This window comes from Coenobita brevimanus, chromosome 26, assembly GCF_032717465.1.
Source record: "Coenobita brevimanus isolate Jiangsu-jjx chromosome 26, ASM3271746v2, whole genome shotgun sequence".
Taxonomy (NCBI): Eukaryota; Metazoa; Arthropoda; class Malacostraca; order Decapoda; family Coenobitidae; genus Coenobita; species Coenobita brevimanus.
Window position 1 is genome coordinate 44082641 of NC_136979.1, and position 26553 is coordinate 44109193.

The window sequence follows — 26553 nt, forward strand, 5'->3', positions numbered from 1 at the left end:
CGGGGCGTCACTTTCGTGACGCTTGGGAGCAAGGGATCATACCGCGGGGCGTCGCTTTTGTGATTCTGTGTTATTTTGAATTCACCCGGGCTTTCAAGTGGGGGCTTGTATCATCTATCAGTACTGACAATGTCCAACACTAGTCAGCACTCCTAATCTCATCTGTACTCCCATCCATTGTTGACAATTTAGCCATTTCTCCCCGTTCTTGACTCCCCTCCCTACCCCCACTCCATTACCCTATCCTCTCGCCTGCCCGGCCATGCTACGCTAAGTAAATCTTCCCTGGAATTTTTCACTGATTTCATCCATTGATATAAGCCCTATGTCGTATTCTTATACCAAATAATATATACAAGAAAGAAATCAGGTAAGTGAGAGTGCCATACACCTGGAATTGGCTAATTATCACCTGACAACACCTCACGTGCACTCGTTCGCTAATTTTCGCTGTTTTTTTCCCCTTGAAATATGCCGTATAATCTATTTTCGTAATAAATATACATGTAAGGAGAGAAGGGAGAACCCTAAGTGATATTTACATTCACCTGGAACTACCTAATTTATAATGTATTGTCTACATTTCCTGCCAATCATATCAGTGCTACACAAAGCTGTTTCAAGATTTAACATTGGTAGCTCTGATTATATATCTCCTAAGTAGGCCTCTAATCTATTTTCGTAATAAATATACATGTAAGAAGGGAAGGGAGAAGCCTAAATGATATTTACATTCACCTGGAACTACCAAATTTATAATGTATTGTCTAGATTTCCTGCCAATCATATCAGTGCTAGGCTTAGCTGTTTCAAGAGCTACGTTGGTAGTGCTGAATAACCCTCAAGTAGGCCTCTCAACCCGGGCCGGCCCTCCTAGCAGTTCTCTCTCAGATTCCGAAGAGGAGGTACGGCTCATCCTCTTGCTGACTTCAGGGCCTTTTTTCACCCCCATGCAAGGGCCCTGTGACCTTTACCCCCTACTAAACCTCGTGTGGAAAGAGGTAAAGGGCTGACAATTGATAAAAGAGTGACTACGATCTTTCTATTGAGTAAAACAGTGCAAGTGGAATTGTAAATAATGTGTAAACAGCAAGTGAAAGTAATGAATGTAAATATACGTGAACAATGGAAAATAGTTTTATAAGTTATTTCAAGTGACAGTGCACAACACAGTGTAAATAAAATAGAAATGTAAATAACGTAAATAAAATAGAGAACGTAAATAGAAATGTAAATGAGTAGTATTATAAGAATACGAGTATATACCCTAGGAGTAATGAAAGTGAAAGTTTCACTCTAGCATGTCTGAATGCTATGAGTTATGAGAGTGAAGATGAAAGTGACATTCACTCTCAGTGCCAGTATACAGGACGAGAAAGTGAATGCTACGTATTTTACTGAAAGAAATTGAATCCCTACAGTGACAATAAACTAATACTACTGAAGGAAACTTATGGATAAAGACTGTAGATATATATAAGCGTTATATAGTAATAGAAATATAAAGTGTGAGGGGTTTTATGAATAATAAATGACAGACTACCATGAGCGAACTAGTGCCAGTGCGACGATCAGACGCGCTCGTAATTTCCATTGCTTTCACAGTGTTTTTTTTTTAGTATGGATCCCAAACTACTTGAAAATTGTAGAATAGTGTTTATAGTGTTTGTATCTGGCTGTGGTAATCATATTACGGGTTGTCGGGAAGTGTAAAGTGGAGACTTCGTTACCCTACTTCAGAGGTCTCCACAAGTCCTACGGTAACCGACGAAGGCTCAACAATCATTCCAGGAGAAAGCTGAAGGTATGTGCCATAAGCATATGTAATTTTATTATTCTAGGACTAATAACTGATTTTTGGCAAATATTTTTTGAGAGTCTGTCGGAGCCCAAATAACCCCGCGGCACACGCAAGTCATTGGTAAACAAGCCCGCGGTGTAGGGGTTAAGCACTATGTCACATATCAGTAATTTGTGTAACTGCACACACTCTTTCACTCCTTATAGCTTTAACATCCATTACCAACCTCCTATCAGCCCTCCTGACCAGGAAATAGTCTATCTGGTTGTTATTTCCCCCAGACTTGTATGTAATCAATCTGCGCCCCCTTTTCCTAAAATATGTGTTGCACACAATTATGATCATTGCCTCCCCAGACTCTAGTATCCTTTCCCCTTCCACATTCCTCATACCATATACATGCTTCTCATGTACCCCTTCATACCCTTGAGCTGCTTCACCTACTTTACCATTTTAATCCCCTTTCAAAACTACAATCTCATCATATCCCGTATCACTACCACACGCAGTAAGTCATCCCAGAATCTATCTTTTTCAACATCATCCAAGCCAGCCTGGGGAGCATACACCGATGTATACAGCATAAACTTCCAGACAAACAGGTTATTGCCTTCACGTCTGCTATCAGAGTCCTACTGTATGAAGAACTACATCTCCAGTGCTGCCAACTCTGTCATTCTCCTGGGCCTTCCTTTCATGTCTGGTGTCCAGCAGGTCCCTGACTCCACTCCAAGAGCACTTCCTAGGTCCATGATATCACCTAAGGAACATACATGAGCATGCATCACCTAGAGTCCCCTCATATGCTCCAGCTGCAGCTTCAGCAGACACTAGGCATTCCTGGCAAACAAATCCCACACATGGTCAGGTTGTTCTTGGAGCTCAACCATAATCCTCTTGTCTACATTGTTTTGTGGCTTCAGGTCGAGTTCTTGGTACAACCCCATAACTGTGCCCTGATGCATCTTCTTAGGAAGAATTGAAAAGAAGGCTGTGGTGATGGGTATATCCTCTTCTGTAGGGTCAACCAAGGTCCTGCTCACCATCACTTCCTTTCTATCATGCCATGGCTCCTGTGCTTCACCAGTCCCAATCCAGTGTGCAGTGTGCCGTTGACTTGGCAGGGCAGCAGCATCTCTGACTCTGGGGGGATAACTGCAGTCTCTCTGGTCATCATTAGTAGACGTCCATGACCCTCAGCAGGACACTTCTTCCTCCTAGCCACATTTGCATCACATTGAAGTCAAGTAGGCAGCGGTGGGACACTAGGTAGTCCAAGTCCAGGTTGCAGGGGTCCACGATTTTGGCAGCATACATAGCCAGGGTCTCTTCCTTTCCTCCCAGCCTTATCCTGACATCCACTGGTCCCCTAAGCTCAGCACAGTCCCATTCCTGGCACAAGTTGTTACAAACTTAGGATTCATCCCACTCCTGACACATATTGTGACGCAGTAGGATTCGTTCCACTCCTGACACTAGTTGTTACAAACATTGGAGTTTGGTCCACTCCTGAGACCAATTGTTACAACTGTAGGATTCGTTGATACGTTGAGAATGACACGAAGACAGGTCAAGTGGTAAATCGAAGGCAGATATACACATCTGGGTTTTAGTCCTTTTAAGCAGTTGAGGTACCCTTGCAAAACACAAATTTTTCTTTGAGGTACACTTGCAAAACACAAACTTTTCTCTCTCATGTTAATTCTCTCCTTCACTCTCAACTGCCCATTCACTGACTAACTGTCACTTACTTCCGTTTAACTATGCCATCCTTCACTGATTACACTCACAATTTGACTCTCTAGCTCTATCACCAATTTGCTGACCGTCCACTTGTGGCACTCGTGGCTCATGCTCTCACTGCAAAACTGAAACTAATGCACTTGGCAGCAGGACGGTCTTTAGATACTCTCACCACCACCCGTAGCTCCCCCTATTAGCACAGTCCAGAATACTGTAGCAAAGAACTCACACCTGATGCAACAATGCACATTTTAGATCCTATAAGAAAATTCACATTCTCTCACACAACAACACGCTTAACTCATACAACAACAATAATGACGAGTCAGTTCTTACCATAAAATAGAATGAAAACAGAACAAATGCTGAAGTCTCCAGAATGTTCCTCATATTTCCAAATGCAAACACCAACCTAAACCTATGACAGAACACATAATTTTTAGAAGGTTCCTCACATCTGCAGACATAAAACATCACCCAAAACTCTACCAGCATAACAATACTTTAAGTAAATACAGTACAGTGATACAAAATACAGGTTGGAAGGTACACAGTAAAAACTAGTTGGAAAAAAATAGTTACATCATATATCCTTCAGACTTATTAGCTGAACAAAGAATGAAAGAAATCAGCAAATATGTTACTTGGATTTTATGAATGTTCATCTGACACAGCCAAGAGAAATATACTTTGTCTGCCAATAAATTAAACATAAGTTCCCATATTTTTAGCCTGTTCTGCCTCTCTTTCAACTTAACCAGTGAAAATATTCTTTCAGTCTTCTAGAAACTGTAATGGTATGCGGTGCATCAGGAAATTTGAAAAGGGCTGAGTATTTGGGTGTTGTCCACTCTGACTCTTGACCAGAGTTCACCATCACTGTTAGCATTTTGTATGAGAGTATTTGCCTCTTCGTCACTTAATATCAGTGATATCTTCTCATTGTCCAAATCTTGCCCATCTTCAGCAAACATTTCAGATATCTTGGCAGATATCTTTTAAATTTAGACCTGATGTTCTATCAAACATTTGTCATTAGGCAAAAATGGTAGTAGGTCCAATGACAAATTTGCATTTTTTTTTTTAACCCAGTGGTCTGCAAATAAGTTCTCTAAACCTTATTCTAGGTATTGTTGGATTATGCCAAATGATCCATTGTGCTAAAATTTATGCCAAAGGCCAAATCATAGAGTAGATTATGCTAAAAGCATAAACTTAGGCTAAATATGGTAACACTGCCTTCCACCCACAAATATGTGCTTACCTTTATCTCACTGCACCACTGATTCATTAGTGCTGTTATTAAACCTGCACATGGGAAAAAAATTTCCTTCTTAATACTTGGAACTTGGCATAGATAGTTTGTTAGAGTGCCCAGCCTGTAGGTTAAGTTCAGTCTCTTGACATAAGGCAGTACAGTATTGACTCTTGAATGATATGAGAACATTCTGGAAAAGTACAAATGTGACTCCTGACTTTTGCATTTTATCTTTGCTGCCACCAAATTATTTTATTCAGTATGTAAGACCCCATTTGTTAAAAAGTTATAAATCAGTCTCCGTTAACCCTTGCACTACACCGGCAGCTATTCTTGAAGTCAGTAAAGCATTCTCTATACTTGTGTCTCTTTGCATCAGACAAGTACATGTATGGCACAACTGCTGCATTCATCAAGTGCTTCTGCAACTTCTTACTGGAGGAGAATTCAACTTTCGGCCTTCTGTAAAACAGGCTTTTGGTATAAAACCCACCTTTTCCATGTATGTGTATAAAATTTTCTGTGTTATCTCATTATGGCGGCTAATGCAATCTTCACCCACATCTCCAGAGATGTAGTTGAGTCAAATGTTGATCAGGGGATCAGTTCTGTTCAGATGCAATCAAGGACAAAAGTTTGCCTACTATTCTACTGTGTCTGCAGCTCTCCTAGAACTCTTAGAACCAGCTACAAGGTGAGGCAGTGTGTGCCAAAATCATTCATATTTTTTTTTTAAAGGTATTATGAAACAGGAACAGAAAAATAGGACACATGTTGGCCCGACTCAGTCATGTAAAAGCACATTTAGGTAAGAACATAGAGCATGTCCATTATTTTTCTCCATGACACACCATGTCAAAGAAAATCATCTCTAGAAAGAAAATCATACCAGTCCTATTTCATCTTAGGAATAATACCCAGTGGAGGAATGTGAGAAGGAGATGTGAAATAAAGGCAAACTTTTGTCCCCAGGTGTACCACAAGACTCCAGTACATGAGGAAAATGGGTTTTAAGTAACGGAAAAACCTGTTATTAGTTTTCTCAACCATATCTTTTCTTATCCTCTACATTCTCATTTCCCTTGCCCTTGTCTCAGTATGTTCCATCCTAAACCATTGTTTTTTTTATCTCTACTAATAGATGTTAAATACAGTATTTGCTGTGTACTGTCCATTCTCTCCTCAAAGTTCATTTAAATGAGTTCTCTCCATTTAACCTCCGTACCTTCTCTCTCTGGTACTTGTCTTACCCTTGTATTTTCCTACAGCGATCACGGCCACTGCAAGCTTGATTTTGAGGTGTCGGACTTGTTCATGTTTGGGTGTCCGCTGGCCCTTGTCCTCGTTTATCGTAAGATGCTCGCCCCTGACAAGAATTGTGAGTAAACATCCATTTTTCTTTATTTGAATCTTAAATATGTACTTTTTATTCTTTTTTCTAATAAAACTGAGGGGGAGGCGGTGGCAGAATCAGTAGAGAGGCGGCCTGCAGTCCTAATGGATCCAGGTTCGAATTCCGGCCGGGGCAGGGAACAGTGTAAGGATTTGAATTTCTTTAAAAGCAGACTTTTCTGATCTACCAGATGATCCGACAACATGTCTTAAAAGTACCCCCACTAATACCAGTACACCAGTCCTGTATGAGACAGCCTTAGCATGTATTCAGTATGGATGGTGGGTGTTAGCACTGAAATGGTTACATGTAGAGATGTAGGAGGAATACTGGGACTTGGGAATAGATCCTGAAGCCTTTGCCCAGAGTTGGACTCATAACAAAAGAGAGAGAGAAAAAAAGTCATTTGTCGACCTTAGCATTTGATAACCACAGTCCCAGTGCAGTAACAATAAGCTGCCAGTTTTGATATTCTTTTTGCCTTTAAGTCCTTGGTAATTTACACAAAAATTGTCTGTTTAAATTTTATTGTCATTTTCCTCTAATTTACAGTAACAGTTGTATGGATAAATGAGATAATTCAGAACACCCCTAATGTATAAGAAGGACTGCCTTTACAGAAATGTGTCTGATTCGCCACTGTTCCTCCCTGCAGGCAGCATCCAGCGCCCTGCCTGCCACCAAGTGTATAATCTCTTCCACCCGACGGACCCACTGGCAGTCAGAGTGGAACCTCTTTTCTCAGCCCGCTTCTCCCTCCTCCCTCCTGTCACCATCCCTCGCTATGCCAAGTACCCTCTTGGGGATGGCATACCCACACATATGTGTAAGTTACTGTGGGCTGTACTTAGTTGCTTTGATTGTTGAGGATGATAGTCATTAGAATGTAATGTAATTTATTATCTTTTGAAAAGTATAAGGTATTAATAATAGATATATAAAAGTTTTGAAAAGTACAGTACTCTTATTTCATGTGAAATCTCTTGGGGATGATATGGACATAATCAAAGAGTGCACAAAGACGGGGTACCAAAGAAATGTTTGGCTTATAAGATTAAGGACACTGCTGGAAGAAGAGGATTCTGTTTAGAAAGATGGAAAAAGAGGAGTGCTGGAGGCAGTAAGAGAAGCAAACAAGGACACTGTTTTCTGGAGGTGATGGCACCTCAAAGAATGTTAGTCTGTACCAGGAAGTAGTGTTTATAATGAGTGACCATATCTAAGTTAGCTGTTGAATGTAGGATATCTTTATACAGTAGTTGAATTGCAGTTTTCCCAAGTTGCTTCTACAACTACTTTTCTGTGACAATTAATCCCCAAACGCCAGGCGAATTTTACCACCGACTGCCTCTTCATACAGGCATTTTTCCCAAAATTGCCTGTATGGAGGGGAAGACAAGAGGAAACAGCTCCTGTGAGGAGAGTGGAGAATTTGCAAGATAGTGAGAAAATGGCAGAGTATAAGAGCATAGTGGAAGAAAGATTGGGAAGATATAAGCTTGAGCAGATGGAAGGGGTGGAAGACGTATGTAAGATCTATCTATATACCTAGGCTGCTTCCCCCAAGGAATGGGAGGTAGCCGAGACAGGATGACACACTCCCCATTTACTCATCCATTCAGACACATTCATTCGCATCTTAGCCCCAAAGGGGAGAACGGACAGATCCTCACCGCACCACACCGCACAAGGGTCAACTACGGAAAAGATAGGTGCAGCATGTGAGGTGGTTTGTGGAGTGAGGAGGAGATGCAAGGGTGTGCAAGGGACAGCATGGTGGAAAGATGAGGTGAAACGAGCTGTGGAACAAAAGAAGAAGGCATATAGTGAATGGTTAGTGAGTAGAGGTAGGGGAGAAGATGAGAGAGAGAAGAAAGAGGTATATGTGAGCAGGAGAAGGGAGGTGAAGAGACTGGTGAAGGAGAGTAAGAAGAAAGTGGATGAAGAGTTTGGGAGGAATCTGAGTGTGAAATGGAGGGAGAGTAAGAAATTGTTTTGGAAGGAGGTAAAGAAAGTAAGGCAGTGTGAAAGGGGAAATAGTAGGGGAGTGAAAGATAGGAATAATAGATTGTTGGTGGAGAAGAGAGAGAAATTGAGGAGATGGAAGGATCACTTGGAGGATTTGTTGAATGTAGAGAGTGAGAGCAGTGCGAGTATAAGTGGTTGGGGAATGGCTGGGAGAAGAAGAGATGAGAGGAGGGAGGAAGAGATCAGTAGGGCGGAGGTAGTGGAAGGAATGAAGAAGATTAAGTTGGGAAAGGCCCCAGGAATTGATGGAATGTGTGGTGAAGTGCTGAGGTATGGGGATGAGATTGTTGTGGAGTGGATATGGAAGTTGTGTAGATTGGCTTGGGAAGAGGGAAGGGTTCCAGAGGACTGGAAATCAGGTATAATTGTTCCTTAATACAAAGGAAAAGGGGAGAGAGAAGTATGTGGTAACCACAGGGGTTACCACATACTTTCAGGCCTAATTGGTTCCATGAAAAGTACCCCGAACCATGAAACAGCTAAAGTTGGGGCATTGATCTTATGGGAAATAGGCTAATTGGTTCCAGGTCCCATGCCAGCTCCCTTTAAGACCCATTTATGCAATGTAAAATTTACTGATCACACTTAGTGTAGTGGTGCTCAGTATTTAGGGTAGTTCTACATTGAGTGGCAAGACATATGATTTCCCATAAACCAGGAAAGCATTTACAATACAGCTCTGGATGGTAACCTAATAACCAACAAACACGTGTTCCCCGCATGACAAGTGAGTTTGCAGAGAGTTAGTGCCCCCCCCCCCCCAGAAAACAACTAACTAAAAGTAGAAACAAGAAGCCTCGGACCAGGATTGACCAAAAGTTGATGACTAAGGACCGAACAAAGGACATGGTACGGATAGCTACATGGAATGTAAAGAGTGGAAATGATGAGGTGAAGGAAAGAGAGATTGTCCAGGTGCTTCAGAGGATGAAAGTGGATGTATGTGGATTAACTGAAACTAAATGGTGAGGTGAGAGTGTGAGAGAAAGGGTGTATGGATGGGGTATATGCGTGGGAGTAGATGGGAATGAGAGGACAAAAGGAGGAGTGTGTATTGTTGTGAGTAATAGGTGGAAGGAGAATATAAGAGAGTATGGATTGGTTGGCCCGAGGATTGTGTGGGTAAGATTGAAAGTTGGACTACAAATGTGGCCGATTGTGTATGTGTATGCACCAACACAAGATCGTGCAAGCGGAGTGAGAGAGGAGTTCCGGACAAATGTGGAAGCGTGCATGGAAAAGTCTGAAATGAATGAGAGAGTGTTTTTGATTGGAGATATGAATGGAAAAGTAGGGAATGTGAAGGTGGATGGAGAAGTGGGTGAGTCAGGTGTGCCTGCAGAGATGTATGAAAATGGCAGTGCTTTAGTGGGAGTAGGTGAGAATGAGAGGGCAAGAGAAGGAGTGTGTATTGTTGTGAGTAACAGATGGAAGGAGAATATAAGAGAGTATGGATCAGTTGGCCCAAGGATTGCATGGGTAACATTGAAAGTTAGACTACAAATGTGGGTGATTGTGTGCATGTATGCACCAACTCAAGATCATGCAAGCAGAGTGAGAGAGGAGTTCTGGACAAATGTGGAAGCATGCATGGGAAAGTCAGAAAGGAATGAGGGAGTGTTTTTGATTGGAGATATGAATGGAAAAGTAGGGCATGTGAAGGTGGATGGAGTAGTTGATGAGTGGGGGGTGCCTGCAGAGATGGATGAGAATGGCAGTGCTTTAGTGGACATTTGTGCCGGGAGAGGGTTGGTGATAGCCAATACCCTCTTCAGGCACAAAATGATCCATAGGCGTACGTGCAAATGATGAGAAGGGTGGGTGGTGAACTGAATGAACGGAAGGCAATGATTGATTATATGCGTGTGGCTGAAAGGATGAGATGTGTAATGGGTGCAAGAGTATATAGAGGTTGGGGAGTGGACTTTCTGACCACCAAGTGGTGGTCAGAATCAAAGTCCAAATGAAATGGAGAAATAGAAGAAGGGAAGGACAGGAGGAAGTAGTGCATACAAGGAGGGTGGAAAAGTTGCAAGAGCATGGAAAAAAGGGAGAATAGAAGAGGGAAGTGGAGGAGCGATTGGGTAAATACATATTGGAGCATATGGGGTATGTGGAAGGTGTGTTCAAGACATTCAAAGAAGAAATTTGTGCAACATGTGAGGTGTTGTGTGGGGTGAAGAGAAGATGAAAGGGGATGCAGGGAACAGCATGGTGGAATAGATAGGTGAGACAGGCTGTGGCACAAAAGAAGAAAGCATATAGTGAGTGGATGAGAAACAGGGGCATGGAAGAAGTCGAGAGACAGAAGAGAGAGTTATATGTAGAGAGGCAGAGAGAGGTGAAATGATTAGTAAGAGAGAGTAAGAAGAGAGTGGATGAGGAATTTAGAAGAAACTTGAATGTAAAGTGGAGGGAATGTAAGAAAATATTCTGGAAAGAGGAAAGGAGAGTTAGACAGGGTGCCAAAGAGGTTGGTTGGGGAGAGAAAGATAAAAATGGTAGATTATGAGTGGAGAAGGGAGAAAAAGTGAGCAGATGGAGAGAACACTTTAAGGAATTGTTGAACAAAGAGAATGAAAGTAATGCTAGTATAAGTGGCTGGGGGATGGCTGGGAGAAGGAGGGATGTGAGAAGAGAGGAAGAAATCAGTAGGATGGATGTTGTGGAAGCAGTGAAGAAAGTTAAAATTGGGAAAGCCCAGGAATTGATGGAGTTTGTGGTGAAATGCTGAAGCATGGGGGAGAGATAGTAGTAGAATGGATGTGGAAGATGTGCAGATTGGCCGGGGAGGAAGGTAGAGTCCTGGAGGGTTGGAAGTCAGGTATGAATATTCCCCTGTACAAATGAAAAGGGGAAAAAGAAGTGTGTGGTAATCATAGGGGCATTATTTTGCCTTCTTAGATAATAGGAAAAGTATATGGTAGGATACTTATTGACAAAGTTAGGGAAATAACAGGGGAATTAGTTGGAGAAGAACAGAGAGGTTTTAGGAAGGGAAAAGGTTATGTAGATTAGATATTCATTCTTAGATCTCTAGTGGAAAATTTTCTAGAGAAGGGAAGGAAGTTGTATGTGTCCTTCATGGATTTGGAGAAAGCATATGACAGGGTGGATAGACAAGGATTGTGGAAAGTATTGACAATATATGGAGCGGATGGGAAGTTGTTGAATGCCTTGAAGAGTATGTATGAAGGTGCTAAGCAGTGGTGGGCAGCACAAACGAAAAGGACCTTGTGCAAGCGCAATGCACAAACCACAGTTCACTACCTTGCGCAAGTGCACAATCTAACAAATATTTAGCTTGCGCAATGTTGCAAAGCGTAGGCGCAAACCATTTGCATATATTTGTGGGAATTACTGTAAAATATTGAGATATTTACATAAAATAGCATACTTACTATTGTTTATTATTATTTTCTATTATTTGTAATTTGTGCAAGTGCGCAATCTAACATTTAGCTTGCGCAATGTTGCTAAACCATTTGCATATGTTTGTGGGAATTACTGTAAAATATTGAGATATTTAAATTAATCAGCATACTTACTTTTATTTATACAGTAATTATTCCATCTAACTATCTATTGCCAGGCACCTTAATCTCATAAGGGGTGGCCACTGGCCACAAACAAGCAACAAATCGTCTCCATGTCACCCTGTCCCCCGCCATTTCACTGCCCTGCTCCCAGCTCACATCCCCCTCTCTTATATACCTCTCCACTCCATCCCTCCATCTCATCCTTGGCCTCCCCCTCCCTCTCCCCCCCTCCACCTCACTCACATACACTCTCCCCATTAGTCTCTCACTCTCCATCCTCTCCCTATGACCAAACCACCTCAACATGTTTCTCCTAACACTTCCTTTCACAACCACATACACACCATAATGATCATTCACTTCCTCATTTGTCAGTCTGTCTCTCCATGTAACTTCACATGCTCCTCTCAAATAACTCATTTCCACAGCTCTCACTCTTGACTTGTGTTCCTCCAACAAGGTCCAAGCTTCACCTCCATGCATTAGAGTTGGTATCACAGTACTGCCATGTAGTAACTTTTTCACTCGTGGAAGTTCAAACAGAGGAGTGAGCGGGCTGCGAAACGGAGGGACAGGGAAACAAAGGCTGTGATGTTGACAGTTATACTTTTATCTGCATTTTTGCAAGACTTTTTATTTAATAATTCAGTATAGATATACAATAGCTTGTTTAATTCCTTACAAAAATCATTAAAACATACAGTATTATTTACATCAAATGTACACAGCCTAATAAATTATTAGGCTGTGGATATTTGATTTAAATAATATGTTTTAATGATTTTTGTAAGGAATTGCATATGCTACTCTTAATAAATAATGTATTTATAATTAATTTTTATTTACTAATAACAATAATTTTAAAAATATTAAAATACAAATTCTCCGTTGAAGCACTTTAAGAAATGGTACTACCCTCCGTCCCCCCCCCCCCAGCAAACCAGAACCCTCACGACCCACCAGAGCCTCCCCCATTCCTTGTCCAGAGCTCCCAAGACCACGTGTCCCTTGGATTGCTCAGTGTGCAATCCACAGGACAAGTGCACAAGGCAGCTGCACAAGCACACCTGCCTTTTCATGTGCGCAAGCGCAACATTGCACATGGTCTTGTGCGGTGTGCAATGCGCACACAATATTCACCGGAGTGCAACGGCACGCAATTGCGCTTTGCGCAAGTGTTTGCACACCTGCCCAACACTGGTGCTAAGGCTGCAGTGTGTGTGAATTGTGAACTGAGTGAATTTTTCTCTTTGAAGGTTGGATTGAAACAAGGATGTCATGTCTCCATGGTTGTTCAGTCTGTATATGGATTGGGTAATAAATGAGATACAAGGTAGGGCAGTGGATGTTGGAGCGGCCATAGTGAGAGAGGGCAGTGTTTGGAAACTCCCTGTACTGTTGTTTGCAGATGATACTGTGTTGTTAAGTGAAGACGAAGGGGAGCTGCAAGGCTTGATGGTTGAGTTTGGGAGAATGTAAGAAACGGAATCTAAAGGTGAATATAGGGAAAAGTAAAGTTACAGCTACCGCAAATTGACTTAGGACCTCCCCCCACAGGGTGTTAAAAAACACAGAGATCATAGTATATCATAATGTTTGTTATGAAATGCCATTCATTAATATGAAATCATGTTTCCCTTGTTTTTCAGGACCAGTTGGATGCGTTTTGGCATGGAATCACTTAGATCTCCAAAGTAATCTAAGGACATTTCTTTGCACCAAACATTTGTCAGTTCAGTCTTGTGGTTGTCCAGATTGGGTGTCTTCTTCTCTGCCATGATTTTCTTCATCTTTGCCCAGCAGTTTTCCATTGGATTTAGATCCGGATTGTTGCCAGGCCAGTCAAGGACCTCCATCCGATTATCCTGAAGCCATTTTGTCACATTTATTGACTTGTGACATGGAGCTGAATCATGCATGAAAAGGTTGCACCCATGAATAGCATAAAAGTTTAACAAATGACCTTTCAGAACTTGAATGTACCGGCCACCATTCATCATCAAGTTCTTAGGAAGAAGGTAGAGGCCTCCCCTTCCCATTTTACCTGAGAAACACCCCTGTACCATTACTGATTGTGGGTGCCCAACAGTCGGCACCGTGTAAGCAGGGTCATATCGACTACGGGAGGCAGGGCAACGAACCATGGCAGAAGGCACCTGGAACTCTTGAAATGTGCTTTCATCGGAAAACATAACTTTTCTCCACTCATCCAATGTCCAGTGTGCATACTTCTTGGCAGACTGAATGTGCTGCTTCTTCTTGCGGTCAGTGAGAAGCAGTTTCTTGGCTGCGGTACAGCTTGGCAAACCCAGCTTCTTCAGCAAACGGTGTTGGATAGTTCGAATTGAGACTTCTTGTAACAGCTGGGGATGCATTCTCTTCAATTCTGTTGCTGTCATTCGAGGATTCTTGATTACTTCCCTCTTCAGAAGCATATCTGTACCTCTGGAAGTCGTCTTCTTCCTTCCATCGCCATGCTTGTGCTCTGGTATGACATCAGTTGGCAGGCTGTGCACTGCAGCAAGAATCTTCATGATGGTCGTCTTTGCGCGTCCAGTACTTTCACAAATCGTGTTGATAGGGATATTATCCTGTCTCCATGCAATGATATGGACCCTCTCATCCCTTGAACAGTACTTTCTAGGCATGACAATGCAACTCTAGGAAAATAACAGAGCAAACAGTAATGCATACGAAAAAAGAGGGAGGTGCAAGCTCAGAGCAACAGGAACATATACTCCCACTCAAGCTTCTGGGCAAGCACTGACATGCTGAGTGTTTCACCACCTCCCGCCAACACCAGAGGAGTTGCTGGTTACCTCTTGCTCAAAAAGTTCACTTGGCAGAGGTGGAAACACAGAGCAAAGAGAGACAACTCTCCCATAGCAAATCTGTGTATGTAGGTCCTAAGTCAGTTTGCGATGGGTGTATGGTCTTCGAGAGAAGTGAAGTCAGTGAATGTACAGTGAGGTTGGTTGAGGAGGATGTGGTAAAAATGAGTGCTTTTAATTACTTGGGTAGTGTGATGAGTAAAGATGGAAGTTTAGACGGTGAAGTGCTTGAAAAGGCACAGCAAGGAAGAAAGGTTGCTGGTTCCTTGAAAGCAGTGATAAGAAACAGGGAAGTGAGCATGGAAGTGAAAAAGCTACTACATGACAGTATGTGATACCAACTTTAATGTATGGAAGAGAAGCTTGGATGTTGTTGGAGGGACAGAAGTCAAGAGTGAGGGCAGTGGAAATGAGTTATTTGAGAGGAGCATGTGGAGTCACATGGAGAGACAGACTGACAAATGAGGATGTAAAGGAGTGTTGTGATGTGGATGAGGATGTGATAGGAAGCATTACGAGAAACACTTTGAGGTGGTTTGTTCGTGTGGAGAGGGTGGAGAGTGAGAGACTGATGAGAAGAGTGTATGTGAGTGATGTGGAGGGGGGAAGAGGGAGGGGGAAGCAGAGGATGAGATGAGGGGATGGAGTGGAGAGTATATGAGAGAGGGGGGTGTGAGCTGGGAGCAGAACAGTGAATAGCAGGGGACAGGGTGACACAGAGGTGATCTGTTTGTGGCCTCCCCTTATTTGATTAAGGCATCTGGCATTAGATAGATTGACATACTAGGCAAGGGAACTCACTTGAAAGGCTGGACTGAGGTGCTTAGTGGAAAGGATGGGGGTGTAATTTCCAAGGCAAGTGGTGAGATTACTGTGCCCAGCCACCTCTGGCACTTCTGCCTCCCCTCACAACACATCCATCATGTGCTGCATCTTTTCTGCAGCAATGGCGGCGAATAAGTGATGACCGCTTTCTGTGCACACAGTTTGTTTATATTTTCACTCTGCTAATGGAGGGGGGTTTTGCGCAAATCCTGGTGTTTGGGAGTATTTGCCAGCCACCATTAACCATGATACCACAAATGAAGATGTCTCTAGACTTGGGGCTTTACTGTACTAGATTCCCAATAATGGGACAGTAGTTTGTCTTCATACATCTCTGATCCCTCCCTTTGTAGAAAGATTTTTTTTTTTTTTTCGACCTTGAAAGAAAACAAATATATTTTTGTAATATGCAGTTTTGTTGTTTAACATTCTGTGTAACTTGTTTTCCTCCAAACCATTATTTATTTTCTGTCTTTTTGCTTTATACATTACATTTGATGTTTGCAGTGGAATGCATCCAAAGCAATGGGAATGTGTTTATGGGCGGTGCAGGGAGTGGCAGTGGCGGGTCCCCCTCTCTGGCAGGACACTCTCGCAGAATGTCCGATGCATCCATCCTCTCCACGATGTCCGGCATGGGTGACACGGTCCCACCCGCCACCATTAGTGTCTGTATGTCAAACTCTGTGTTTTTATATTAGGCTGTGTGTTGTGGAAAGTTTAGTCTTTGGCTGTGATGATTTTGTATCTGTGTAAGAGAAGCAGTATTATTTCAGCAAAGACTCTCATCCAGGCAATTTTATTTATCTCATGGAAGGTCTTTTTCATCATCATCATCTTCATCATCATCATCATCCGGGCCTCTTTTCCCACCCTAGGGCAGGGTGAGGAGTAGCAACATCCGGACAGTCAAAGTTTGCCTAGTTCAATTGGCCACGCGTCCTTTCACTCCTCATTCAAGCTCTCTAAATCCTGGCTCCATCTGATAGGCCAAAAAAAATTTCACCATGTTCTGTAGCTTCACATATACCTATCTGATAAAGCCAATCCGAACAATGTCACATTAAAAAGGGATGCCAGATCCCTGGTCATGAACTACTCCTCACAAAACTCATCCAGCCAGCTCGATTCTTTGTCAGTCCCTTAGTCTCACCAACTTCTATACCCTCTCATCAACATATACTCATCTACCATGTCCCTCCACCTTCTTGGCCTGCCTCCTTCAAATTTGCTCAGACATACCTTTTTCACCACTATATTGTCATCCATTCTCGCCACATGACCATACCATTTCAGTACAGTCTCTTCAATTCTGATGTCCACAGACTTCCTCACTCCGCATCTTTCATGAGTCTCATTATTCCGTATCCTATCCACTCTCTGCACTCCACATACATTCCTCAGCAGTCCCATCTCCATTGCTCTTACTCTTAACTTTTCATTTTCATGCCACACCATAGTCTCACATCCATATGTTAAAGCTGGCACTAGCACTCATTCGTGGAAGCCGTGCACAGCTGAAACACTCAAGCCTCTGTTTTTTATCAGGGCCTTCATAGCACCAGCTACTTTCCTTCTTTGTGTCACTCTACTTTCCACTTCTTTTTTGCACATTTTTCTCCTCCCTTTTCTGTCACTCTGCCCAGGTATTTGAACTCTCTCACCAATTCCAGTCTCTCCCCGTTCACTGTAATATCACACTGGGAATCACCTTCTCTGTCAATAACCACCACTTTACTCTTTTCTGCATTTACTCTCAAGGCACGACATTCACAGACATCAGCAAAACTCTGCACTAGTCAGCCAAGCTCTTGTCTGGTATTTGTAAGTAGCACTGCATCATCAGCATACAACAAATTTGATATTCCATCCATCACCATTCATTACTAAAACCATCCCTTTCTCTCCATTACTCATATTTTTGCTTCTGTCGACCCATTCATATGTATATTGAACTACCATGGGGAGAGCACACAACCTTGTCGTTTGCCCACTTTGATTGTGAACCATTCACTTAGATGCCCATTAACCCTTACACATGCCTCATGACCATTGTAAAAACTCCTGAGGGCACCTAGCAGCTTACCATCTACACCATGTACGCGCAAAATTCCACAGTCCTTCTCTGTCTAGTTTGTCGTATGCTTTTTCCAGACCCATATATGCCTTAAACACCTTATAGTCCGTCTCACAAGCTGTTTCCACTATCTGTCTCACACTAAATATTTGATCCACACATCCTCTGCCACTCCTAAAGCCACCCTATTCGTCAGTCACGAAGACTTCTGATATCTGTTTTACATTCTCTGTAATAATTCATCAGTATCTCTCCCTTACAACACTCAAGAGACTTGTGCCACGATAATTCTTGCACTCACTTTGCTCACCTTTATTTTTGTACAGGGGTACAATCACTGCCTCTTTCCACTCTGCTGGCACAGTTTCACTCATTTTTGCCTTCTTACATATCTCCAACAAGCACTTCATTCCACTCTCTCCACTACACTTAATCACCACTGCATATATCAACCCCAGCTACTTTCCCATTTTTCAGCTGCTTCACAGCATTCTTCACCTCTGCTAGTGTCACATTTCCTGCACTGCAATCCTTCTCTGTACACCCCCAAAACCAGCCATGTTAAGGGTTGCTTTGCCATCTACATTCCCATTCATCAGACTTTCAAAATATTTTTTCCACCTGGTTCTTACTTCTTCCCCACTGGTTAATAATCTATACATTTCATATATTTTTATTTAGTTCAGGAAGCCCATTCTATTTTACAAGCTCGTTTATTTAGTTCTAGAAAAGACTATTTAAAAGACAGTTTGATGTAGCTCGGAAGACTTTTCATTTATAAGGCAGTTTTATTTAGTTCTAGAAAGACCTTTTTTTAAGGAAGTTTTATTTAGCTGAAGGAAGACTTCCTTTTTTGGGGGGGCTGTTTTATTTAGCTTAGGGGAAGCCTCTGTTACATATGTACATACATCATCTAATCCTGTGTTGTCCCATGAGGAACGTAGGAGCTCGGGGCTAGGTAAGTTGGTCCTGCCATTTAAGATGAGAGTGACCAGCCCCATTCATCCCTGAGTGGCATTACTTGAGCAGCAAACCCCAACCACCCCTTTGATATAAACCGACACAGGCTTAATCCGAATGAAGTGCCAATAATTACCCACTAAACCACCAGGTGCCATAGTTTGGTTATATGGTTACCACCCAACGTAATAAGTGGTTTCCTGGTGTACAGGAAACTATTTGCTTGTCACTCAGTATAGAGTCACTCGTATACAGAAGAAAGAGGAAGGAGAGAAGGATAAGAGGAAGGAAGGAAGAAAGGGCAACCACCCGAGAGCTGCACTACATTGAGTGAATGGATGGTGAGTGCCCTCACCTACCACAGTGATGCCAATAGAAGCATTCTCCAGTAGCCTTTTCATTATGATGGCATTTTGTGTGTATGTGTGTGTGTGTGTGTGTAATTCACCAAGTCAGTCAGAATCATGTGATGGGGCATGATTGCTTTTATCCTACTGGAATGGAGCTGAGAGCTCACATAGTCCGATCTAAGGGCAAGGCTTGTGGCCTTCACACAAGGACACACTCATGCCATTGCTCCTGGGAGACAGTAACCACCCACTTCTTCAGTGAAACTTTTTGCAACCCGAGCAAGAGCGCAAACTCTTGTCTAGCAGGTGGAGGTAAGAAAGTTACCATTGAGCCAGTGAGTGAGTGGTGTGTGTGTGTGTGTGTGTGTGTGTGTGTGTGTGTGTGTGTGTGTGTGTGTGTCAGTTTGGAGGAAAACTCATAACAGTGAAGAGATGAAGATTGTACTATTTATTGCATGCTGTACAGTCAGCATCAGAAGTCCTATTACCTTTCTTGCTTCTCTCTCCATGGACTTTGAAGGCCACTGTAATGAATCTATGGCAGCTAACACTTATGACACTGATCTGCAGTTAAGCAAAGTCATCAGTGTCACTTGTTGCAGATTCACCATGCTTATCTTTAAGTCCATGGAGGGAAGCAAGTGATGTGACAGGACTTTTGATTCTGGTAGTACATGTATTGTTACTTATGTAGACCTTTATCCTTGTGACACAAATTGTTTCTAACACATTACTCCATGATGTGGATAAATTGGGTAATATGGATACAGGCCAGATGTTGAATTCTTTAATATCCCTAATGCTTTGTGTCATACAGAACCTATCTTCAGAGACTGTGTAATCTGTTACCTGCCCAACTTTTCCACTTGTCATAATGGAATGACCACAATGTGTGATGAATTTGTGTGTTTTCAGTAAAACGTTGGTGGGGCAGTAAGCGTGTGGACTATGCTCTGTACTGCCCTGAGGGTCTGGCAAACTTCCCCACAAACTCCCTCCCTCACCTCTTCCACGCCTCGTACTGGGAGTCATCAGATGTCATCGCATTTATACTCAGACAGGTAGTTGAAGGAAGCCATTTTAAGAATTGTCATGCAAGTTACTCCAAATATAGTATTGCTGGATAGGGATGCCTTCATGTTAACCTGTACCATCCCAGGCATTTTTGCAAGTTTATACCCACCTAATCCCGGACCAAAAAAACGGAAAAAAATTTTGTTGCATAAAAGAATCCAGAAGGACATATAAATCAAGGAAAAGCAAAAAAAAGTACTCCTTATAGGAGAAATAAGACCAGGATGGCCGTCCATTGTGTTTTTAGCCCAGTTTCCCAAGCCGTGAGCAATGTTTTCCCACCCACCTGGGCGGGATGAGAGAGAATGGGGGGGGGGGAGGAAAAAGGGGGATTCCCCTTTCTCAGTGTCCTCCACTGGCTCATATTCCCCCCCACAATAGTTATCCGGGTCTTTCTCTTCTGAAGAATCATGAAACGAAGGGACAGAAGAGTCCATATGACAATTTCAACAGACTCCTCCAGCCCAATGAGGCGGAAAAATGGCGTGATTTTCGCGACATCCAGACTCTGTGACGGACAGTGGCACACCAATGTTACCCACCCACGCAAAACCAAACTCAGTACTACAACTGCTTGGACACAGTGTTGCCAATACATTAAGCTACTCCTTAGCAAAAAATAAGCTAGATTAAAGCAGTTTGAGACGTGCTACAGTGCTCGAATTTTGCTGTCGGCATCATCATGTCACTGGGATTAATCGAGACGTTTTGTACTGTCGGCATCATCATGTCACTGGGATTAATCGAGAAGTTTTGTACTGTCGGCACCATGCCGATGGCAGGATTGTATGGGTTAATAACCAGGTAGGTCCCCATCCCACTTATATAAATGCTCATCTGCTCTCCTCCAGTCCCCTGAAAGGAGGATAGAGTATTACAGGAGTAAGGCAATTTAGCCTATAATCCACTGAGTTCATATCTATATGACCTGGGGCAAGAGCAATAACGACATCCTCCTTGCCTATTATCTGGAGAATTCTCATGTGATACCAAGATGGTCCCATCAGCATTAATATACATTAGTTCTTTCATCATAACCTGGCCCATGTTTTCATCATTTTGCAGTTTATTTCATGTAGCTCATTGTCAGAAAGAGATAATGCTACTGCCATACATCTTTTCCATAGCATATAATCATGATAAGCACAACACCATATTCTAGTGTTACTCTGTTGGTATAAGCACAGCACCATATTCTAGTATTACTCTATTGGTATAACTCAGCTTTCAAGATAGAGAGAGGGCATTTTGGGGCCAAGTTAAAGTGAGAAGAGTACAATATCTTCCTTGCATCATTTTCTGCATCCCAAAATTGTTTTACGAGTTGCTGTATGACGTAATTTTTATGGTTGGGCCAAAATTTCAGCCAAGTTTGTGTGTGTCAGATTGTGCGTATGGACCATGGGGCGCTAACATCAGATGACAAGGATATGCCTGTCTTCTCACCGACACAACCACGAGAGAAATGGATCAAGAAGAGGACTTCTGTTAAGATAAAGGTTATTAGTAACAGCAGTCTTGGTCAGCGTGACAGACTATGTCATATGATGCTTAACTACTTCAGCTTACGATGTTATTTTCATATTGTTCTTGATGGTACCACATGATTTTATTCAGCACCGGAGAGCACCCTATTACCAATAGAGTTAATGGAGGCCATACCTAATACTATACTTCCAATTTGAGAACTTTGTCATTAGCTGCGTAAAATTGTCTCGAGATAGCAAGAGTGCAGACAAACAACATTGGTGTCATGAAAGGGCTAATAAATGAAAGAAGATGGTAATAAACAATACAGGTTTGGAAAGTCATTGTTAATTTGTTACTCAGAAGTTTACAAGGTTCAGAAGTTCACTGTAGGAGCCCTCGTGAATTTTCCAGCTTACCCCATCAACACCAGTGTTGTATTGCAGGTGCTGTAGGCATTCCCAGGTATCATTGAGTCCTCTGATCGTATAGGGTGAGTCAGTCATTCCCTTATAGATTCATACTATTAGTATGGCTTTATTAAGCATTTGGTTGGTAAGGCCTTAGTAAGCATATGGAGATGAAAGAAACTAAAATGTCTTCCTATCACACAGAATGTTGCAGCCAACCACCGTGGGAATGATGTCATTGTGAGAGAAGGTGCCCCACAATCTATCCAGGCACGCTTCATGTACGGACCTTTGGATATGGTGGCCCTCTCAGGTATGTTGCTCATTGTATTGGATCAAGTGTGATGAATGTCTTGTAGTAGCTTATACTGCTATCTTTCCATCCCATCCACTACCACACGGGTAGCAGAAAATAACTCCATATATTGGAACAGAGGAGTACTGTCAGGTGAAACCACCTGACACCTGCTAATTGGAAAACAGTGGAAAACCAAAAGTGCTGGTGATGGTGATAATCATCTCTGTCCTGCAAATTGTGTGAAAAATTTGCAGTCCATGATACTGTGTTACACAAATAAAAAAGATTTTACAGTATTTATTGGCAGATTGAACTACAGAACCTCTAGGTTTGCAGGTGTAAGACTTCAATTTTGTTTATATTATTTTAAGCTCCATTTACAGATGTTCCTCACCTTGCCCTTGGGTGGGAAAGGAGGTCCAGATGATTATGATGATGATTTACAGATGTTTAGCCTCAAGAATCCACCAATGTCTGTTATAATTTATTCTTACTAATGCCAAACAGTTTCATTCAACTTTGGGGAGACTTTTAGAACAGGCTCTCCAAAAGATTACCAAGTATGGTAGTAGCAATAATGAAATATATGGTAACTTACATCACAGTATCAAAAGGTTAACACAGTTCAGCAACATCTGACACATCTTGATTTATACATGTTTTATATTTCTGTTCCCTGTAGGTGAGAAAGTTGACATCCACATCATGCGAGATCCACCATCAGGTGACTGGCAGCAGGTCAGTACGGAGGTGACGGATAAAAATGGCAGGGTGGCGTTTACACTCCCCCCAGACAAAGCACTCAGCTGTGGCATGTATCCAGTTAAGATGGTGGTCAGGTACGCTTTTTAAAATTCTCTCAAGATTTTTTTTTTTTTAATAATTATTCTCATTTATTGTTGGCCACCCTTGTGCATATTCACCAGTTGTGTCTGCCGGGTCCTCCTCCCACATACAGTACATAATTCTCTCATAGCATGCCTCACTCCATTTCTCTATCTGAATCTCTCTGAATCCCACAAACGCTCACCTCCTTCTTTGGATCCCTCCATGCCATCTTAATGAAATCTCTTTGAATTTCATTGATTACTCCCAACTTTTAATGGATGTCATTGTGTCTTCATAGCAAATAAATGTATTTAATGGTCTCGTACAATATCACTGTAAGTGGTTAATTGACTTGTACATTTTTTAGCTGTATTTTGCAATTTGATACTCAGTTTCACCATTTGCTTTGCCTTTTTCTCTTTGGTTCAGCCAGTTTTTTCCCTGTCTTTCTGACCACTACTTGGTGGTGGCCAGAATTAGGATTCAAGTAAGATGGAGGAATAGAAGAAGGGAAAGACGAGAGGAAGGAGTAGTTACAAGGAGAGTGGAAAGGTTACAAGAGGATGAGAAAAAGGCAGAGTATAAGAGAGAAGTGGAGGAACAATTGGGCAAATATGAATTGGAGCAGATGGGAGACGTGGAAGGTGTGTGTAGGATATTTACAGAAGAAATAAGTGCAGCATGTGATGTGGTGTGTGGAAAGAAGAGAAGACGGAGGGGGGTGCAAGGAACAGCGTGGTGGACTGAAGAGGTGAGACAGGCTGTGGCACAAAAGAAGAAAGCATACAATGAATGGATGAGAAATAGGGGCGTGGAAGAAGTTGAGAGGCGGAAGAGAGAGTTATATGTAGAAAGAAAGAGAGAGGTGAAAAGATTAGTAAGAGAGAGTAAGAAGAGAGTGGATGAGGAATTTGGAAGGACTTTGAGTGTAAAGTGGAGGGACTGTAAGAAAATGTTCTGGAAAGAGGTGAAGAGAGTAAGACAAAGTGGAAGTGAAGTTAGCATGGGAGTTAAAGATAAAAATGGTAGATTACTAGTGGAGAAGGGAGAAAAAGTGAGCAGATGGAGAGAACACTTTAAGGAATTGTTGAACATAGAGGATGGAAGTAATGCGAGTATAAGTGGCTGGGGAATGGCTGGGAGAAGGAGGGAGGTGAGAAGACAGGAAGAAATCAGTAGGATAGAAGTTGTGGAAGCAATGAAGAAAGTTAAATCAGGGAAAGCCCCAGGAGTTGATGGAGTATGTGGTGAAATGCTGAAGCATGTGGGAGAGATAGTAGTAGAATGGATGTGGAAGATGTGTAGATTGGCCTGGGAGGAAGGTAGAGTCCCGGAGGATTGGAAGTCAGGTATAATTATTCCCTTGTACAAAGGAAAAGGGGAAAAAGAAGTGTGTGGTAATCATAGGGGCATATGTCTGCTTAGTATAATAGGAAGAGTGTATGGTAGGATACTTATTGACAGAGTTAGAGAAAGAACAGAGAAATTAGTTGGAGAAGAACAGGGAGGCTTTAGGAAGGGAAGAGGTTGTGTAGATCAGATATTCATTCTTAGATCTTTAGTGGAAAAGTTTCTAGAGAAGGGAAAGAAGTTGTATGCGGCTTTCATGGATTTGGAGAAAGCATGTGACAGGGTGGATAGACAAGGATTGTGGAAAGTGTTAAGATTATATGGAGTAGATGGGAAGTTGTTGAATGCTGTGAAGAGTATGTTTGATGGTGCTAAGGCTGCAGTGCGTGTGGATGGTGAACTAAGTGAATTTTTCTCTTTGAAGGTTGGGTTGAAACAGGGATGTGTCATGTCTCCATGGTTGTTCAATCTGTACATGGATGGGGTAATAAAAGAGGTACTAGGTAGGGTGGTGGATGTTGGAGTGGCCGTGGTGAGAGAGGATAGTGTTTGGAAACTCCCTGTACTGTTGTTTGCAGATGATACTATGTTGTTGAGTGAAGACGAAGGGGAGCTGCAAGGCTTGGTGGATGAGTTTCGGGAGAGTGTGTAAGAAACGGAATCTAAAGGTGAATGTAGGGAAGAGTAAAGTGATGGTCTTTGACAGGGGTGAAGTCAGTGAATGTACAGCGAGGTTGGATGGTGAGGAATTGGAAAATGTGAGTACGTTTAAGTTCTTGGGTAGTGTGATGAGTAAGGATGGAGGTTTGGAGGGGAAGTGCTTGAAAGGGTACAGCAGGGAAGAAAGGTTGCTGGTTCTTTGAAAGCAGTGATAAGAAATAGGGAAGTGAGCATGGAAGTGAAAAAGTTACTACATGACAGTATTGTGATACCAACTCTAACCTATGGAAGTGAAGCTTGGATGTTGTTGGAGGGACACAAGTCAAGAGTGAGAGCAGTGGAAATGAGTTATTTAAGAGGAGCCTGTGGAGTCACATGGAGAGACAGGCTGACGAATGAGGATATAAAGGAGCGTTGTGGTGTGGATGTGGATGTGATAGGAAGCGTTATGAGGAACACACTGAGGTGGTTTGGCCATGTGGAGAGAATGGAGGGTGAAAGACTGACGAAGAGAGTGTATGTGAGTGAGGTGGAGGGAGGAAGAGAGAGGGGGAGGCCGAGGATGAGATGGAGGGATGGGGTGGAGAGGTATATGAGAGAGGGGGGTGTGAGTTGGGAGCAGGGCAGTGAAATGGCGGGGGACAAGGTGACTTGGAGGCAATTTGTTTGTGGGCACCCCAAACGGGATTGAGGCGTCTGGCAATAGATAGATAGAGATTAAATTATTGTTTCTATTAATTATTCCTCTCACACTAGTCTGTACTTCCTACAGTGCATGTATTCCCCCTTTTTCATTATTCCACTGCCCTTATTTCTACACTGTGCCTTGTTCCCATTGAAACTGTGATCCTAGAGAATAGGGCTTTCTCAGCTCTACATATGGTGTACTTTTCAGACCAGTATTTACAGCATATGGTATGAGGCTTTAAGAGGAGCTAAAATCATCAGCATCATCACTGTAAATCAGTTCCCTTCCCATCCCCTCAAAAAAGTTGCTTCCTCATTGCTGTACTTTCAGTTAGTTGTACAGTAGGGCCTCCATTTATGCGTGTTCAGTTTATGCGTTTCTCCATTTATGCGAGCAGCATAATATTCATTCAGTAATTATCAGTTTATGCAAAATTAACTCATTTTATGCAGCATACTTCACATAGTGGCCTGAATTCGGGGAGAAATGCTATAATGTGTGCACTCCATCATTTTATACGAGGCTGTGGTGGCTTGGCTGACGCCGGGCTGTGAGAGAGAGAGAGAGAGAGTTCACCAAAGATCATAAAATTTTATACTTTATTCTCTACCAGTATATTCATGTAATATCTATTTTAAGGTAAAAGTAATCGAAAATAATCGATTACTAATCGATTACTGGCCACAAAAGTAATCGAAATAATCGATTACCAAAAAAAGTGAGTATCGCCCATCACTAGTGGATGAGTGGAGTTGCCACCAGCTGGCTGCGCGTAGCTACCGGATTGATGATGTAATGTCTGCTGTGAGTGATCACGATTTTGAGGGATTCATTCAAGAGGTGGATTCTTTGAGGTGTTCTGGGGCAGTGTTAGATGATAGCAATAGTGAGGAAGAGGATTAATAGTAACCTCGCCCACAGCAACAGAATCCCACCCACCCCTGTAATGTGGTAGAATTACGGTAAACAACCA

At 42.3% G+C, this 26553-nt stretch overlaps 1 protein-coding gene across 1 annotated transcript in view; it reads left to right on the forward strand.

Moving 5' to 3' along the window:
• rdgB (retinal degeneration B) overlaps positions 1 to 26553 on the forward strand; it is a 303195-nt gene that overhangs the window by 210310 nt on the left and 66332 nt on the right. The window contains exons 15-21 of the mRNA XM_080267995.1: positions 6071 to 6180; positions 6851 to 7021; positions 15926 to 16090; positions 19721 to 19866; positions 21265 to 21378; positions 21961 to 22069; positions 22737 to 22893. Coding sequence (XP_080124121.1) covers positions 6071 to 6180; positions 6851 to 7021; positions 15926 to 16090; positions 19721 to 19866; positions 21265 to 21378; positions 21961 to 22069; positions 22737 to 22893 — 972 coding nt within the window. The remainder of the gene's footprint in view (positions 1 to 6070; positions 6181 to 6850; positions 7022 to 15925; positions 16091 to 19720; positions 19867 to 21264; positions 21379 to 21960; positions 22070 to 22736; positions 22894 to 26553) is intronic.